The sequence below is a fragment of the Myxine glutinosa genome, chromosome 1, assembly GCF_964187855.1.
Source record: "Myxine glutinosa chromosome 1, kmMyxGlut1.1, whole genome shotgun sequence".
NCBI classification, from domain to species: Eukaryota; Metazoa; Chordata; class Myxini; order Myxiniformes; family Myxinidae; genus Myxine; species Myxine glutinosa.
The window spans coordinates 419,064,432-419,084,315 of record NC_136261.1 but is presented as its reverse complement, the minus strand read 5'-3'; the positions used below and the strand labels follow the sequence as shown (position 1 = coordinate 419,084,315).

The 19,884-nt window shown below is 44.0% G+C and overlaps 3 protein-coding genes across 7 annotated transcripts in view; all 3 read left to right on the top strand.

Moving 5' to 3' along the window:
- The window catches only part of LOC144889621 (uncharacterized), a 65,601-nt gene extending 47,103 nt beyond the window's left edge, over nt 1-18,498 (top strand). The window contains exons 3-4 of the mRNA XM_078770587.1: nt 3,750-3,890; nt 16,486-18,498. Of these exons, the coding sequence (XP_078626713.1) occupies nt 3,750-3,890; nt 16,486-16,670 (326 nt within the window). The 3' untranslated portion in view covers nt 16,671-18,498. The remainder of the gene's footprint in view (nt 1-3,749; nt 3,891-16,485) is intronic.
- Nucleotides 1-19,884, top strand: part of LOC144888257 (E3 ubiquitin/ISG15 ligase TRIM25-like) — a 1,054,438-nt gene that overhangs the window by 381,617 nt on the left and 652,937 nt on the right. The window lies entirely within an intron of this gene.
- Nucleotides 4,248-5,652, top strand: LOC137419051 (uncharacterized). Its single transcript, XM_068105238.2, has one exon. The coding sequence runs from the start codon at nt 4,248-4,250 to the stop codon at nt 5,595-5,597; it is 1,350 nt and encodes a 449-aa protein (XP_067961339.2). The 3' UTR covers nt 5,598-5,652.

Sequence of the window (19,884 nt, the reverse complement as noted above, 5' to 3'; positions counted from 1 at the left end):
GCTCACATTCACTCTTTCATTCCTCTTTTCTCCCGCATCTGGAACAAACTCCCACACTCTCTTCAATCCCACTCCTCCCTCCAGGTCTTTAAAACTGCTGTTCACCAGCATCTCTTATCTTCCCCCATCCAAAACTTTGATCTTTTCTACCCCCGTTAATACACCCCAAATCCACCTCTTTCAATCTCCGACTTCATTCCTGAAATGCCTAGTCGTGTCAATTTGTTTTATACGTTGTACCATCCCTTCCCTCGCTACCCACAGCCCTCTCTCTTCCACAGATCTCTGGATGTCCCTGTTCTCGACTCTTGTTTTGCTTGTTTGATTCGCTCTCTCTCTCTCTGCCCCCATCTTGTCTCCCGCTCCCTTCATTATGTTTTATTTGATATGTTTTGCATTTAATGTTCGCTCTTACACAAGCCTCGATCTTATATACAAAAAAGAGTCATGCTTAGGTGAGCAGGTCCTGGTGGCCTTACTTGAGATGGATATGGAGGAGTTCTTGGCCCAGGAAGCTGTATATGAATGTAACATTGTGGGAGAAGGCCCAGGAGGGGAAGCAGGAGAGGTGCCGATAGCGATTGATGACCCAAGCCTCCCCCCCTCTCAAACCCTCCCTCCCTCCTCCCCAACCCCCCCCACTCCCCCCCCACTCCCCCCCCCCCCCACTTCTCAACTCCCACCCCCACCTCCCCACTTCCCCACCAGCCCCTGGAAAAGGCAGCACCAATAACACAGAATAGTGGGACACCGTTGCCTTTGACTAGATAATGTTGTTGATTAGTCAACTAATGGCACAGATGATGATTAAAATGCAGGAGGGACAAGGTGGCTGGCATTAGACATGACATGAATGCAGGGCAGGTAGAGGTAAAGGTTGATATGAAGGCTATGGGCAATGAGGTAGCCGCAACACTCGAGGCTGTACTGAGAGAGGTGAGTGAGCATGTGGATGGTGTCCGGAACGAGATGGGAGCAGGTGAGTCGAGAATGATGGAGATAATTGGGATAAAAGAAGAGGTTAATGGACTTAAACAGGGAGTACAATGACCTGTGGATGAGCAAAAAGAACTGAAGAAGCAAATCAGAAGAAATACAGGATCTAAGGGCAGCTCGAGAAATGCCCTTAGATTCTGTATTTGGACTTGAACAGCAGGAAGGATGGAAAAAGAGAAATGTTGGCGAGTAAGAAAATAATTTAAAATGGGACATAATGGCCGGACACAGAAGATAAAATAAATGGGACGAAGGATTAGAGACGAAAGAACGGAAAATGAAAGAAATATTGGAAGACACTAAAGTCATCTCAAGCACAAGAAGACAAGCGAGAGGGCAAAGAATGTTGAGGAGGAGATCATGGAATATGTAGAAACAATATGTAAAGATCGGGATAACACATGACAGGTGCAGGTGGATAGGATATGAGCGATCAAAGCGGTTCACGGCGAGGTGAGGCTGTGTGAACTGGAGCAAATTCATGGTGTGAAAGGGTGTGTGCCGTGCTTGGGTGGAATAAAGAAGCCGGGGTTCCTTGGAGTGCTGAGCCTGAGTGTAATGGAGTGTGTGCCGTGAGCGTGCAGAGTGGAGTGCGTGAACGAGCGAGGGTACGGGTCATGCATCGATTCAGACGGGGGTAACCGTTAGCTTGACTGAGGGGAGGGGTGAGGTTACCGAGCGGGAAATATTTTAAATGTTAATATGTTCTCATGCTGTGCGCGGGGGATTAAAATGAACAGGTTTGTAATCCGTACCGGTCCAAGGGAGGGGAGGCCTACATTTCAAGGCACTCCTTGTCACTGTGTTAACGGTCCGTGTCGGGCAAAACGCCCGTCTGCAGATGATTGGGAAAAAAATTTCCCAAGAAATGGTGTGTGGCTGAGTGTGCGCGGCACAAATGCAGCATCCGGCACAATTGGCAAATTCAGCTGCGGGATCTCCGTGGAAAGGCTCATATCAAAAGTTGTGTGTGAACTGTCATGGAGAGACCCATGTGTGAATGGAGTGAGATTGACTGTGGAGTGGATCGTGTGAATAAATGGTGTGCTTGAGACGGCTGGTGTGTGTAAGTTGTGTATGCTGGGCCTTGAGGCGATTTGGGGATGTACCACGTTGTGGTGAAGTGGTGTGGTTGTGGTGAAGGTTACGGGGCTGCGCATATGTGTGTGACGTCTGTGGGGGTTCCGCAGCGCGAGCAGTGGATGTGGAGAACACGTCCCGGTTCCCGTCGGGAATCCGCCGAATGTGAGTGCGAACATTTAAATTCATTGGCAGGTTCCAGATGTGCCGCAGAACTTTCCCACAGAGGGGGAATTACATAGCATAGAATATTTAGTGCGGAAGCAGCTTAAAAGCTGGAACTCCAGAGCAATCGCTGCTGTTTGAACGTGTTGGGCACCCGAGGAGAAGCTGCCTACCTGTTCATGTCATAGAAGGATCACCTGACGAGATAAATAGTCTTGCCAGGTTTGGCGGTCTCAATCGGTGTCATTCGTTACATAACATCCCATTGGCCGCGAAGCCAGTTCAGTGGTCGGGGAGAGTCCGAGAAATTGCAGAGAATGTTTTAAATAATTTTTCAATCTTTATTTCATGGAAATTGAATTAAATACTTAAACACTGCTGAATACAAATCGCCGCCTTGTTATTTCCACTAACCTTCAGGTTAGCATGCTTCAACAGCGCTTAACATCCGGAATTTTTATTTTTAACAATATTTAACTTCATGATTAGTTCACCTGGAACGATTTTCCGGGGAGCTTATGTGATGGTGCGTCATCAGTCCGTCCATCCGTCCATTTTCCCGTAAACACTTGCAACTTTTTCTCCTCAACCGCTGATTGAATTGTGACGAAACTTGGCACAAATTATATTTGTTGCGTTGTCACTAAAGTTTTTCACGGCATTAAAAAATTGGGTCTTCCGGGAGTCAAAGTGGGTCCACGTTTAACGCCCCCAAAATAGGAATTAGCTTTTGACTCTGAAATTACACAACCTATTTTGATGAAACTCGACCACAACCGTCATCACCTTTAATGTACCAATGTTTGTTCATGGCACGTCGAAAATCTAAGTCTAAGGGGCTCAATGGCGTGGGGGGGGGGGGGGGGGGGCAAGTGTGTCCAGGTTTGACCCCTCAAAATAGATATATGCTTTATTCTCTGAAACTACACACACAATTTTGATGACCCTTGACCACAACCTTCACTGCCCATGCTGCACCAAAGTTTGTTCATGGCATTAAAAAAATCTGCCCCTTTGGGGTTGTGCAGGGGGCAGGGTCTGCCCTCCAAAATAGGTATTTGCTTTCTTCTCAGCAACTATACATCCAATTCCAATAAAACTTGACCACAACATTCTGTTCATCACCCATGATGTACCAACGTTTTTTCCCAGCATTTACAAAAATGGGGTCGAAGGTAGTCTATGGGGGTTGGGGGGGGGGGGGGCGGATGGAGGTTGATTTTTCTTTTGTTTGTTTAAAGTCTTATGATGACGTTTGTATGATTGTACATGCTGCCCTGTCTTCCAGCATCCATTCAAATTGGTTAAAAATGCCCTGATATGGTTTAAAATACCTTTAGTCAGTGTAGTATACTGCTTTATTCTACCAAATGAGCGCCCGGGGGTATTGCCCCTCTGTTTATATTTAAATGGAAGTATACATTTCATGACGTAACATGTTCTATCATCTCTCAAGATGGATCTCAGTCTCATTTCCCTCCAAACTACTGATGCTGATTTGTACACAGGTGATGTCTATCCTGTAAATGTGGAAGGCAGACAACACAACAATGATTCATCTGTCACAGAAGATTCAAAATGTGCTTTGGCAAAGAAATGTTCAAATGATATTCACATGACAAACGGAAGTGCTGCCTGTTTTGCAACTGGTGAGAGGAAACGTAAAAAATTAACTTTGCAGAAGAGATCTTTTGTGTTGAGAAAATATTAATTTTTTGGAAAAGTGTTAAATATTTAGCATTTTGATTTTGACCAAAAAAAAGAAAATTGTTGTGTTCTTTCTTTCTGTAGAACAATCCAGAAGTAATAAGGGACAAATAAGGTCAAGGCGCAGCTTGACAGTGAAGAAGAAGCCTTTTTTGAAGAAAAAATCACGAAATCAAGACTCACTTCCTATAAAATACAAGTGCATGTCTGCGCCTCACAACACCAAGATTAATATTAAATTGAACAAACACAAAAAGGTTGTAGAAAGGGGAATACATTATAAGTGTAATGTGTGCAGAATGGATTTTGCTTCAATGAATAACATCACAATACACATGAGGATTCATACAGGAAAACACCCACACAAGTGCTCTGTCTGTGATAAAGGTTTATTGACAAAAAGCAATTTGAAGAAACATAGGAGGATTTATTCAGGAGAGCGACTTCACAAATGCTCGACATGTCATAAAGGTTTCTCTCAAACCAGCCATTTGAAATCACATATGAAGATCCATACAGGAGAGCGACCTTACAAATGCTCAATATGTGATAAAGGTTTCTCTCAAAACAGCAAATTGAAATTACATATAAGGATCCATACAGGAGAGCGACCTCACAAATGCTCGATATGTGATAAAGGTTTCTCTCAAACCAGCCATTTGAAATCACATATGAGGATCCATACAGGAGAGCGTCCTTACAAATGCTCGATATGTGATAAAGGTTTCTCTCATAAAGGCAATTTGAAATTACATATGAGGATCCATATAGGAGAGCGACCTTACAAATGCTCGATATGTGACAAAGGTTTCTCTCATAAAGGCGCTTTTAAATCACATATAAGGATCCATACAGGAGAGCAATCTTACAAATGCTTGATATGTGATAAAGGTTTCTCTCGAAACAGCAGTTTGAAATTACATATGAGGATCCATACAGGAGAACAACCTCACAAATGCTCCATATGTGAAAAAGGTTTCTCTCAAAAAAGCAGTTTGAAATCACATATGAGGATCCATACAGGAGAGCAACCTTACAAATGCTCGATATGTGATAAAGTTTTCTCTCAAACCAGCCATTTGAAATCACATATGAAGATCCATACAGGAGAGCGACCTTACAAATGCTCGATATGTGATAAAGGTTTCTCTCAAAACAGCAAATTGAAATTACATATGAGGATCCATACAGGAGAGCGACCTTACAAATGCTCGATATGTGATAAAGGTTTCTCTCAAAACAGCGATTTGAAATTACATATGAAGATCCATACAGGAGAGCAACCTTACAAATGCTCGATATGTGATAAAGGTTTCTCTCGAAAAGGCAGTTTGAAATCACATTTGAGGATCCATACAGGAGAGCGACCTTACAAATGCTCGATATGTGATAAAGGTTTCTCTCAAAACAGCAAATTGAAATTACATATGAGGATCCATACAGGAGAGCGACCTTACAAATGCTCGATATGTGATAAAGGTTTCTCTCAAAACAGCGATTTGAAATTACATATGAAGATCCATACAGGAGAGCGACCTTACAAATGCTCGATTTGTGATAAAGGTTTCTCTCGAAAAGACAGTTTGAAATTACATATGAGGATCCATACAGGAGAGCTGAAATCTGTAATACCAGGATATGAAAAATGAGATGAAGAGGATTTGGAAATTGAAGAAATCTGAAATTGTACCAGTGATGGTCAGAGCAACAGGGAATCCAGATTATCAAGAAAATCCCAAACAAGTACTTATAAAGAATTCTGGGGAATATCATGACAAAGAATCTACAGGTGGAAGCTGTCAGAGGTTCAGTGAGGATTCTGAAATGAGCCCTTGGACCAAAGCTATGAGAACGAAGTTTCACAAACTGGTCAATGAAAAAGAATCCTTTACCAACAAAGGAGGTGGAGATTTTGAGTTCTGGGAGAACTTCCTTCCACCTTCTAAATAAAAGCGGTCTGTGGAGATAGCAACCAACGAGAGCATCCGTACAAATAGACCATGGGCCGAGTCCACTAATTCTGCTTGGTTTTCGAATTCCGTGGTCTACAATGAGAAGTATTTGCATATGTGCTTGATATGTTTAATAAGTGTATATGAACCATTAATGAAATGTTCCCATGTTCGAAATTTGCACATTAATGAGCAACGGCCAAAAACAAAGAGGAAGTTAAACTCCGTTGGTGAGGACTTCCTTTTCCCTAGCAACGGTTGCATAGAAGCTTCTAAATCGAGATTTTGAGCATTGCAATCCTCTGATCATGCAAATTTATGATTTTGCAAATCATCTGATGTTATCAGATATTATTTTGTGGATTATTTCATGTACATAATTCCTATTGGTGTCCGTTGCTATGGTAAAAAATATCCCTAGCAACCAATATTTCACAAACTGCTTAAATGCATCAATTGATTCACTAAAAGTATAAATCTGCCCTGTAAATTAGACTAGCCAGGCTCGAAACATACTGGTATACTTTGGGGACTCGTGATCCCACCCACATCCCTATATTTACAACTTGGAATACAATAATGAGGCATTAAAGAAACAAATATTTCAAAAAAACCAAAATAATTATCACACATATACTTTAATGGGTATTTATATTTGTGTAGTATCCCCATACTACCTTTCTCTATTTTTGTCCTCTTGAGATATACAGACACACAGATACACAAAAACACACACATAGTTTTACACACATGTGTTACGGGGTCCCCCCTGCCTTATCCCTGGTCTCGGTGGACCTCCGGACCCCGAGAGGGTCCCTGGCAGAAAGATGTTTTTATCCCTCACTGGAACCAGCAAATGAAACAGTCGATTCAAATGATGCAACCACACCCGGTTATAAGCAAACCACAATATATTATAAATCACACAAAAAGAGCCATACCGCAATGGGGCAAGCCATACAGCAATGGGGCAATCACACACTTTCAAATCCTACGATAATATCCTTATCAAGCCCCTCCACCCCACACTCACGGGATCTCCCCCAATGTCTCTGCTCCACTCCAAGGCGAAGTCCCAATGTCTCTGTGCGCTCCCGTGATCGGGGAGTCAAGGCCTGATGGTCAATTGAGGCGTCGACGAGCAAGACGACCCCGAGGTCACGTGCTCAGCTCTCAGCAACACAGCGGTGGAGAGGAACCTCACAAAGATTCGCTCCGACGGACACGTTGTGGTTCAACCCGCGAGCCTCCGTATCATTCTCACGTGTCCCTTTCTGGCACAGCCGTTCCCGGCAATCGACCAGGGAATAATGTCCAGCCGACACGACGAAAGCCGGTTCGCAGCTGGGTGCTCGCGTGGCCGAGAGGATGGACGGCTTTCACTCCAACCCGGATTCTCAAGGCCTGGATCCTCCGGAACCTCTAGGAGAATACCCGACGACACCGGCTCCACGCACTCCGGCGATATTTCTTATCGATCGACTTCCCTTCAAGGACGCCAAGTTCCCTCGCCCAGTACGGCGACCGCTCGGCCCGGAGCTTCAACCACCACCTCTCTTTTTCCCTTCGCTCCACCTCTTCCGGTCTCAATCCGGATTTCCGGCCACATTTTACCACGAGCTCTTTTTAAATCTTTTACTCACAACAACCCTTTCCCTTAAGTCCCATAAGCATACTATCTAGAACTTCGAAAAAGCAACACTACTCATAACAGCAATCATTCAGGCCGAGTCCATAACACTTCCCCCCTTCAGGAAAACGTTTTCACTGTGGACAGTGGAAACTTTCTTTGCAGGCCAACTTGTAAACCAACCACCTATTGCCTCCTGAGAGCACGTTCTCCCAGGAGGCCGAGCCGAGTATTCCCTACATGGACGCCTTTATGAATGTGAAGTTCCCGGTTAGTCCATGCAGGAACGTTTACTACATGGACACCTTTAGGAACGTGGCATTCACGGTTAATCCGTGTAGGAATTTTGGCTCGGCTGCTCTGCAGCATTCAGTGCTTCACCTCTTTCTAACTTCCCTAAGATTCACGGTTGTACCACCTGTCACTGTAGTCACGTGAATAACGGTCTCCTTCTCGGCCGCTACCCTGATAGTCGTCCTTCCGGGAGCTGCCGTAACTCTGGGAGCCTCCATAGCAATATCGGCTGCGGCCACCACCAACACTACCGCCAAGTTGCCCTCTTCTGTAGCCCCCTCGACGCCGATGAAATGCCTTCCCTCCTGTTATGGTCCGACCCTCCAACTCTCTGTTATTCAGATCCTTTTCTGCATTCCTGGCGTCATTTGAGTTCTCAAATGTGACAAAGCCAAACCCTCTTGACTTTTGGCTCTCCCTGTCTTTTATCAGCAGCACCTCCAAAAGCGGTCCATATTTGTTGAAGGTAGACTCCAGAACATCGTCGTTTGTTTTGAAGTTCAGTCCACCTTCAAAAAGCTTGCCAACTTTGCCTCCATCCCTGACTGGTGAGGTGTTATTTCCCATATCGGACTTTTTCACAACCATCAGGTTACTAGAAACTTGACCCCTGGCCAAATCATTCCCAAGCACAACTGATACTCCCTCTACAGGAAGAGTGGCTTGCAACCCCACGGTGACCGGTCCTGACACCAAATCAGACTCTAGATTGATGACATGAAGGGGAGCGCTAACCCAGCCACCGATCCCTTGTAACCGAACACTATCACCAGTTGCTGTACTCTCCGACAATGGCAAAATGCCTTCAAGCATTAAGGATTGATGTGCTCCTGGGTCCCTCAATACCCTAACAGGTCTTGGGTTAGTCGAGTCTCCCTCCATTGAGACAAACCCCTCATAAATAAATGGTTGATAACTCTTCTGTTGGCGATTTCTCACGTTTGCCATCGCATTCAGAGTTGTACTAGTCGGACTCCGCTCATGATTTTCCTTTCCCAAAGCATGACAGTGGGACATCAAGTGTCCGGGTTTATGTCAAAAAGCGCAAGTAGGCCCGGAGGAGAACCTCGTGGTCTGCCTTGAGGTCCACGGAGGATACGTCTGCCTTGAAACCGTTGACTTCTGACCTCTAGAAGTCGTAATATCAGAGTGGTCCTCCTCTCGAGGCCGCCCCCATGAATTTTCGTTCTCCGCCACTGCCATACCATAGCTCCCCTGGCTAAGTCTAGGTGAGAAGTTAGGGTTGCAGAACCCCATCCTGTGGGTTAAGGCATAGTCATCTGCCATGGTCACTGCCTCATACAACTTTGGTACTTTCCTTTCCTCCAGGTGTATTTTAATGTGCTCGTGGACACACTGTTGGAATTCCTCCACCAGGATCAATTGTCGCAATAGTTCGAAGTCTTTCCCAACTCCTTTCGAATCGTACCACCTATCAAACATGGTTTCTTTCAATCTGGCAAGCTCCACGTGGGTCTCACTCTCGCTCCTCCTGGCATTCCGGAATTTCTGCCGCTAAGCTTCCGGGACCAATTCATAGGCTTTGAGAAGGTGTTTCTTCAATACCTCATAATCTGCACACTGGTCAATCGGTAAAGCCGAATAAATCTCTTGAGCTTTACCCACCAGAACACTTTGCACTAGTATGGACCAGTACTCCTCAGGCCAGTTTAACTGTCGAGCCACTTTCTCAAAGTGGGGAAAAAACTTGGCTACCTGCTTCTCATTGAAGGGTGGGACCAGCCTCCCATGTCTGCCAACATCCCAGGTGTTCTGAGTAGGTGTCGAACCAGTCAGCAGGGATGGTACCTCTCCCCGTTCTCTTATTAACTCCAGCTCCTTCACTTTAATTTCCTGCTGACGTGCCAATTCACGGTCCTTTAACTCCATCTCGGCTCTTCTCTCCTCTGCTTCGAGTTCTCTTGCCACTCTCCTTTCCGCTCTTTTTTTGTCTTCTAACCTTTCCTGGAGTTCTCTTTCCACTCTCCTTTCCTCTGTTTTTTTTTTTTTGTCTTCTAACCTTTCCTGGAGTTCTCTTTCCTGTATTTTTAACCTTTCCTGGTGTTCTCGTTCCTGTGCTTTTTCCCTTTTCTGGCTCTGTAATTGCATCTCCAGTTTCCGGAGCTCCACATTTTATTGTTCTTCTGGTAACCAATCCCAGGCTACCTCTTCCCATGCTTTTAATCCCACCATAGATTGTATCACCACTGTCTGCAACTCTGCCTTCTTCATATTGGTTCGGACCTCCAAGCTAAAATGTTTGGCCAATTTCCAGAGGTCAGATTTTACTAACGCTCTGAACTGCGCTTCACTCGGGGTCACCGTAAACTTCTCTGCATCAAACGCCATAGTGACTACTGGTAACACCTGTTAACTTTCACACAATAAATTTCTAACAAACAAAACAAAAGTTTTTTTTTTTTTTGGTTGTTGTTGTTTCTTTTTGGAAAAAATTTGGGAATGTTGGAAAAGTTCCAAACTTGGGAATTCTTTCCCGGACTAAATTTAGGAATTTTTTTAGATCCCGACAAGCCCCCAATTTCTGTTACGGGGTCCCCCCCGCCTTACCCCTGGTCTCGGTGGACCTCCGGACCCCGAGAGGGTCCCCGGCAGAAAGATGTTTTTATCCCTCACTGGAACCAGCAAATGAAACAGTCGAGTCAAATGATGCAACCACACCCGGTTGAAAGCAAACCACAATATATTATAAATCCCACAAAAAGAGCCATACCGCAATGGGGCAAGCCATACCGCAATGGAGCAATCGCACACTTTCCAATCCTACGATAATATCCTTATCAAGCCCCTCCACCCCACACTCACGGCATCTCCCCCAATGTATCTGCTCCACTCCAAGGCGAAGTCCCAATGTCTCTGTGCGCTCCCGTGATCGGGGAGTCGAGGCCCGATGGTCAATTGAGGCGTCGACGAGCGAGATGACCCTGAGGTCACGTGCTCAGCCCCCAGCAACACAGCGGTGGAGAGGAACCTCACAAAGATTCACTCCGACGTACACGTTGCGGTTCAACCTGCGAGCCTCCATATCATTCTCATGTGTCCCTTTCTGGCACAGCCGTTCCCGGAAATCCACCAGGGAATAATGTCCAGCCGACACGACGAAAGCCGGTTCGCGGCCGGGTGCTCGCATGGCCGAGAGGATGGAAGGCTTTCGCTCCAACCAGGATTCTCAAGGCCTGGAACCTCCTGAACCTCTAGGAGAATACCCGACGACACCGGCTCCATGCACTCCGGCAATATTTCTTATCGATCGACTTCCCTTCAAGGACGCCAAGTTCCCTCTCCCAGTACGGCGACCGCTCGGCCCGGAGCTTCAACCACCACCTCTCTTTTTCCCTTCGCTCCACCTCTTCCGGTCTCGATCCGGATTTCCGGCCACATTTTACCACGAGCTCTTTTTACATATTTTACTCACAACAACCCTTTCCCTTAAGTCCCAATAAGCATACTATCTAGAACTTCGAAAAAGCAACACTACTCATAACGGCAATCATTAAGGCCGAGTCCGTAACACATGACCTGACACATCCATATCATTCTTTTTTAAATTCCAAATGATCCTCATTCACTCTTCTTTCTTGTAAATATTTCCTGTTTCCTTCCCCCTTGTCTCTCCATTTAACACACACACACACACACACACACACACACACACAGACACAGACACAGACACAGACACACAGACACACAGACACACAGACACACAGACACACATGCACACACACACATATGCACACCCATGCAGACACACACATGCACTCATTTTAAAAGTCACATTTTTCATAATCTTAATTCATCCTCTCTCCCTCCCCCCCCCCCCCCCCTACTCTCTCATTCTCTCTCAAGCTTTGTGCATCCCTATCTGCAACAGCACTAAATAATGGCAAAAGCCACTCAAATATACCATTTATGTTCAATTTATAAACGGCTCGGGTGTTTCACATATTCTCTTTGACATGCATATTATATTGCGTATAACAAGTCTTGATGTAAACAAGTTTGTGTGAGGACATCATAGCCTGAATCATTACACAAACATGCAACTCCTCCAATTCCTCTGACTATCGGCAAGTTAGTGCACATTAACTACTGTACATATAATTTGGTTCAATAATAAATGGGAAAGGATAGATATTGTACTTGGTATACATATTCATTGTAATTTTTCATATGAAAATCCGTCCATACTGGACAAAAGTTCACATTCTTAAACTACATTCGTTTTGTTTTAGCCCACAGTATAAACTGTTCTTGGCGAAAAAAAAACACAGGTATAATCTTTTAACTATGAAATGCATAATTTCTCAGTCTTACATTCATCTGAAATACAAAATTTTGTATTAATTAATCTTTCATTTTCAAATGGAAATGACCCCATTCTTTAGAAAGTGGCAAAACCTTTGTTGTTAAATGAAGAAAAGAGAACCAAAACGCAGAGATTTTGTTTGATACAATAACATAATGCCTTCCTGTCAATCATATTTGTGCATTCAGTAGCAAAACATCAAAATAAATCAATGACTAATGGACTCAAGTTATAAAAACCCACAGAGTATAAGGAAGTAATTAAGCATCTTCATCTGATTCCAGAGTGTCAATTTCTTCCTCAATCTGGGTCAAGTCAGGAACAGACGCCTGAATTGCACAGACTTTAGATGAACACAAATCAGTACAGGGAAGCTTGTTGAGCAAACACAAGCACCGCTTCTCGAGTACATTGTGTCTTCTTGCAAGAGCAATGGGCAAGTTCCATTACACTTGATGGTGCTGGGGGAAGACCCATCCAGTCTATGGTGAGCAAACCATCATCAATATCCCAACCATTGTTCTTTGGTGATGATATTTCTGGTTTGCTGATAAGGCACATCTTGTGAATGGCGGCTTGGGAGATTGCTCGCTGCATGTGCTTGCACATGAAATCGCTGTTTAGAGGCAAGTTTTTCTTTCCACAGACAGACAACAATTTTGCGTGTATTACTTCCTCTGCCTGTGTGGAAGTAGACCTCTGCATCTATGTCTTTGCAAAATGCCACACATAGTACCAAGACATCGGTTTCTGGACTGATGATGATGATGATGATGATGATGTGATCACTGTTATTACAGCGTACAAAGAGTGTAGTAGAAGTCTCGTATTGGCTTCTTTTGTTGAGAACAGACTTAGGATTTGCAAAACTTCCTCATCATTGCCATGCTTTCCAATAAAATGACACTCAATGCCATGTCCAACAGTAATTGTGATGTCATCAATCAGCTTCTCAGTCTTGCACAACTGTTTGAACTGAAACTGGAGCAGATTTTCCTTGTTGTCACCACAAGATCGAAACCTGGACCATTGTTTTGGAGTCCTCTGATCAGGAGAAAATATTTCACTGATCTGGGTCCCTCCCTCTGCTCGTCTTCCTCTTTTAGCATTTTTTATGCTGCCAGACATGTATCTGTCCATAACAAAGTGCACAACTTTGGACTTGTTCATCTTTGTCTGTTTCACAAGGACTTTCAACATTTCATCAGCAAACTGTCCAAATGTTGGCTGTGGTTTGACGACTCTGATGAGTGCCGTCGAATCCCATACCCACATTGAGCCAAATGGGATCTCCTCAACTGATCCCTCCAGGGAGTGCATGAGTTTGTCTTTGTTGGTGTTCACAGGAGAGCCGTCATGGTTTGCCAGTGGTGCAGGAAATCGACCCAATGAATGAACCAGCATCTCTTTGAAGTCGACCTTTCTCACTGAACCAACAACAATCAGCCTGCGGACAGATCCTGGTGAGCTATCAAGGCGATTTCTTTACCCTTCACTTTTGTTATGGTGGACTTATCTGTATCCTTGAAAGTCTTCAGCTTCATCTTCATCATGGTGTCATGAAAACCAATATCATTTGATTGAAGTCTCTTCTGGCAGAATGTTGTGAGGGCAACTTCACCTTTTTCCTTAGCCTCATGAAGGTATGCAGCGACAGGTCTGATGCAAGCTGACCTGATGGTATGTAAAACAGCTTCTCATTCTAGTGAAGGATCAAAAGGGTTGACCATATTTTGAATTGTATCTATGATGTTCTGCATGTTCTTCTCATCACGCTCTTTTCGTGTTCTGTCGAAGTCAACACGGGCCCAACATGAAGTGTCATGACCAACCATCACCATCTCCTGACAATTTCTCATAATGGCAGTTCTTTCATATTTTAATAATGTCCACCTGTGCACTGCACCCTTCTTGAGTGTGAATCCAGTCACTCCTCCTTTTGTCTTGGAGTCTCGGTTTGCAGTTTGCTCAATTATTTGGTCCCAACCAGTTTGAGCAAACCCATGCTTCTGTTGTGTTTGACCAACAAAATTCCCAGCTTGAAACTCTGCATAGATGTCAGGGTGACTGTCTCAAGCAGCACATCTCAAACTAATACGATGTCAGATACCTTGCATTATTGATTCTGTCATATGAAAAGAACCAAGGTGGAATGGAACGGATGCTCGACAGGTGAAGGTTCCAACTGGCTTGCCTTGCAGCCCTGATGAATAGAAGTAAGTCATCAACCATTGGAATATATATGCTCCAGAAGTGGCATGTCTCAATATTCAGGTTGTCCATGATGAAGTTCTCATAGCCACTGCCAAGCTCCTGAAATTTCTTTGAGTTGACACGGTCGTCAAAGTCTTCAGCTGGGAATGTGTTCTGCAGGTGAATTGCAAGCTGGGAAGCGACATTTCTCTCCTCTTCTGATACAGTTTCCAAGTATGACTGCCATCGGAGTCGTTGCAGTGCTTCACAAAGTAATTTGTGAGATCTTATGCTCCTGTTCTAATGATGGCCACTTATTACTCCCCCAACAGACCCAGTAGCAATCACTTCAGACTCGATGATAATGTCCTGTAAGCCAGCATCAGAATATCGCTTTCCAATACTCATTAGGCACAACTTCATCTTCAATGACTCATTAGGCACAACACCGGCAGCAGCATCCATGTTGATGTCTGCTGCTGTGGGTGGCCAGATCAGTTGAGGATTGGCACAAGTTCCATCAGATATTTTGAGCCTTTGAATAAATGGCCTGGTCCATGATTACAACAATCTTACTGAGTCCCAACCCATCTGCTGTGGCAAGGCTGCGGCATAGGATCGTGTACCCTGTGTTTAACTGAGTCGGACTGGCATCTATGACAGGTAAGTAGCCAATATTTGTTTGTGTTGGAATAGCACATCTTTTAAACAATGTGTTGAAACCAGTCCCTCCAGGTAAGGCACTTTCATTCGGGTTTACCGTCTTTGTGAGAAAGTATGCGCTATCGATTTTCCGTGCAGTTTATTGGACATGGATATGGTTCTCCAAATCCAGTTGGACATTCTCAGCATATTTCCGGGGCCCTTTCCTTTGCCCTCCACGATAGAATTCCATGTTGGTTGATGGTGGCTGCAGGGATTGTTTCGTCATTCTCTGCGCAGATATTGCTTCATCAAGCGAGTCATCAGTGGATACCTGCCGTTGAATTATAATACCATTGATATTATGGGTGGTTCCTCTGCCAGATATTTCTTCACCGTAGTCATTGTTATCCCGTGCAATCGTTGCATGGATATTTGGCTGGATATTTGGAGGTTTGAAATGCTCTCCTCGCTGAATCTGAAGTTGGGCCAGAGCTGTGTCGTGTTCAAGGACCTGGGAAATGGAAGTACAATGTTCCAGGCCATTCAGCAACTCGATAAGCTGAGCAGATCAAGTTATGTGTCCAACCGATATAGCCAACGCAGAGTGCTTAGGCATGAGCCTCCTTCTATTGAATGCAATGTTCATTATATCCTGGAAAGTTGAAATAATCTTCTTACTTCTATCTTCACCAACGTTTACACGTGCAATTTATTGAGGAAGTTCATCGGATGCTCCTGTTGACCATGCCATGAAGTTCAATGACTCATTGGGCACAACACTAGCAGCAGCATCCATGTTGATGTCTGCTGCTGTTGGTGGCCAGATGATCTGAGGATTGGCACAAGTTGCAATGATACTCCTCTTCAGTGATTGTGCAGCATGGTAAAGATCTCGATGGCATGGTAAAGTTATGCCCTGTATTCATATGAGATGTGGTTTCATCTTGGTTTGTGTCCGAGTCAGCTGTCTCATCTGTGCTCACATCAGAGGAGAGTGGGAGAGCAACCTCCTCTAACACCTCATCTGTGGACAAATCTTCCACAATCACTAAATCCCTCTTGTTGTTGCGAGATGATCTCAAAAACTTCAGAAATGGGTATGTCTTTTGAAGTCTCTTCTTTAGATAAAAGGATTTGTATCCAATATCTACCCCCTCTACCTCACATACCCATTTCTTAAATGAAGATAGTAATTTCTTGAAGCACAGCACTTCACGTTTCTTTGTTATTTTTCTTCTATGACTGATACACAGAAGTATTTGTATTCTGCCTCATCGACGTTTTTTTCAAGACCCTCTTCATTCTCTTTCCTATTCAGAAATCTTGTGCAGCTCTGCTAACAAGTTAAATGGTACCTAACTTCTAACGCTACAATATCCTGTCCAAGTATATGCAATAAAATGCTCTCATCTTTGTACAATTCTGCAGCATTCACCAGCTTACCCACTGTTACTGTTTCACACTGGATAAGTTTTTCTTTCTTTCCTTTTTTGCTGAAGTGTTCGATGATGTACCTTTCTTTGCTGCAAATGATGCATTGGACTGGCAAAAGGTGAAAAGCCCTAGATGGTACAGCATGTCAGTCAGGTCCTTTCTGTCGGAGAAGTTGAAACTTGGGTGCTACTTCCTCACTCTGCTTAGCTTCTTGCTTCTGGATTTCACTGGTTGTAGCAGCTGCATTTGAAAAATAATTAAAACAACAAAATGAAAAGGGAGGAAATAGCATTGAGATCTAATCAATGAATAGCTTTAAGTTACGATATTTTAATTTCATAGATTCTATATGTATGTTATAGAGGCCAAAACAATGTCTTTCATTTTGTGTTTCATTACGCATGATGATACAAATAAAAAGCTTAACCAAGACATACAACATGTAAGTATGTCCACATCAACAAGTTAGTGTAGTGGTCATACGTACGTCTGTTTATCAGCACACAAGTGCTAAAACGTGGTGAAGTTTTCATCCGACGGGCATTGAGTGGGCCTGTGCAATTTGTAGTGTGCAGGACTGTAGACAAATTGGTTCCAATCTTGGTCTTGTCAGTGAAACGCATAAAACATGCACAGTGATGTCCATCGGAGTTAGGAACAACATCGAGAAGATCTGGTGCCAAAACAAGCTCCAAATGTAATCGTTTGATTTTGTTTTGGTGGCAATTGTACTTTCTCTAGTTCCCAAGCTTTTCCACTCATGAACACTCACACGAAAGTTTTGCAAACTTATGTCCGAAATAGAAATTAGATTTGTCTGCACATTGGTCCACAACGTGCATGCAGCACGCCATGTTGCGATGTCCCAACATTTGTTCATGCACACACTGTACGATGACTGTGATTGGTTAATTTTGTGGAGCCTGTGTTACAACCGTCATAATTGGTCGAGTAAGGCTTACAATGACGTCATTATTTTAGAAGAATTGCCTGCTGCAAGGGTAATTGTATCGGCCTTATTACCGACACAGTACATTGAAAAAATGTGCTGGTTTATAAAATGGGAACATTCATAAATGTTCTTATATATCTTCCAGCTGATTAAAATATTTTAAGTAAAGTACTTCTAGGACGCAGACCGTGCAAAGTAAGAATTTGAGGGCTCGGCCCATGGCCTAAAATGTTATATTTGTGACGAGGATTTTATTTCGAAACGGAGCTTGACCTTCCATGGTGCAACCCACGCTGGAGCGATCACATAAAAGGTGCCACACTGGGTTGTTTGTGCCACCCTTGTAAGCGATCCTCAGCAGTCGGCAAGGTATTCAGTGAACCAGGAAGGAGAAAGCTATCATGAAAGCGTACATCCCTTTGGGCATCTACCTTGAAAGCACACACAACTCCTCAGAGTACCATCTGCAACTCCTGACAACCAGCTGGCATCCCAAACCCCTTGATGAAAGCCATACAGCTTGCTGTCACCAGAATGTCCACAGCAATGACTGCAAACTGGAGTCAGAAGGCAACAAGAATCTCAAAATGCTAACCCCATTTGCATCCTCAAACTAAGTTTAAATAAAAGGACAGCTTTAAAAAATGTAAAACTTGTTCATTTGGTTCTTAATATTCTCATAATATAGAATTGTTGAAAAATTGATGCCAAAAACTTAAATGGAAACAGAACTTAATCACTCAATCTGATCTTGGATCTCATCGTGTTCCTTTCAAGGCCTTCCTTCGGTTTGCAGTTTGTAATTCTTGTTTCCGTACTTGTCATGTATCCAGCCAAGTTCCATTTGGGTTTTTTTATTGTGACCAGTGTTTAGGAATTTTGTTTTCTGCCTGATTTAGTTGTTTTTCTTGTCCCGTTTTGGTTATGCTCATATGGCAACTTTCCATTGTTTGAACATCAATTTTTACTCGATCTATGCGGTAGTCCATGTTTCATTGCCATGTGTGATATGGGGAGAACACCCTTGTTGTAAAATTGTTTATCAGAATAAGACTTCTACTTATGTTTTTCATGAAACTTGTATTTGTGAAGAGTTTCACAATAAAGAGAGGTCCTCAAAGCACAAATACAATGTCTGTGTGATTGTGAATATGTAATGGCACATTATGATCCATTATTAGTCATTTGAGAGTTTGGAGTTGTCCACATCCTGAAAAGTAATCTTGATTAAACCGAGGGTTGTTCACCAAACCACATGAAAGCCTTGCAGAGCACTTACCATCATGACATGACTGCACGTCATGCCATCGATGATTGCTGCCAAGCAGCACTGTTACACAGGTCTCAATGCGAAGGCCACACAGCTGGTTGCTCCCACATTTTTCTCAACATCAATGGTAATGCAATGTTAATGGAGGGAATACCTTTTAACACAGATGTGAAGAGTTGAAACGAACCCCTCACCCCCCCCCCCCCCCCACCCCACACACACACACACACAAAAGGTAGAGATTCAAGTCGATGTGGCCAGGATATAACGGACAGTCTAATATATATATATATATATTCCAAAAACAGATACTTGAAACTACAGGCCAACGAGCCTGCTCCCAATCATCAGCAAGGTCATGGAATCCATCATCACTTCTGACATTAAATCCTTCTTCTTCTCCATTGGCTTAATCTTAGATCATCAATATGGATTCAGACTGGGCCACTCTACACTGGACATGTTGCTTCTGCTGTCTCAACAATGGATGGAGGTCCTCAATGCCAAACAGGAAATCAGAGCTGTCTACCTCGACATATCACGTGCCTTCGATACGGTCTGGCACCCAGCTCTGCTCACCCAACTCTCCTCCTGTGGTATCCATGGAAATCTCCTCGCTTGGCTTGTGGACTTCCTCTCTGGTTGTAGTCAACGTGTGGGCCTGAATGGATTTCTCTCATCGCCCCTTCTTGTTCTGGCTGGAGTTCCCCAATGTAGTGTTCTGGGCCCTGTGCTTTTTCTGGTCTTCATCAATGATCTCTCCGACTCTCTGGAAAATCGTGTCTATCTCTTTGCTGATGACTCCACTCTCTGCCGCTCCATTCCTCATCCCTCAGATCAGCAACGTGCAGCCTTCTCACTCTCTGCAGACCTGGACAAAATCACAGACTGGTCAAACAAGTGGTCAAACAGACTGGTCTAACCTGCGATGAAATCCCTGTGATGAAAAGGAGTTAGCTTCATCGCAGGGATTCCAATGATTCTGAAAGCGTTGGCTTCAACAGCATGAAGCCGAGCAAGGTGTGAGGCAGGAGCACCGGCCCAGATGGGGGAACAGTATTCCATTGATCTGCGGATGAAAGCCTTGTCTTTCACTTTCAAGGGCCTTTCACTCACTCACCGCACGCAGGTTGGTGGTCTTTCTGTCTTCTACCGACTCCTCTCCGGCCTTGCTCCCTCAGCTCTCTCTGTGCTCTGTCCCCCAAATATTCCTGCAGGTCGCACAAGATCTGCCAGCAACCG

What these genes read in the sequence shown, in the direction of transcription:
- LOC137419051 (XM_068105238.2), top strand. Translation starts at nt 4,248, where the DNA reads ATGGATTTTGCTTCAATGAATAACATCACAATACACATGAGGATTCAT.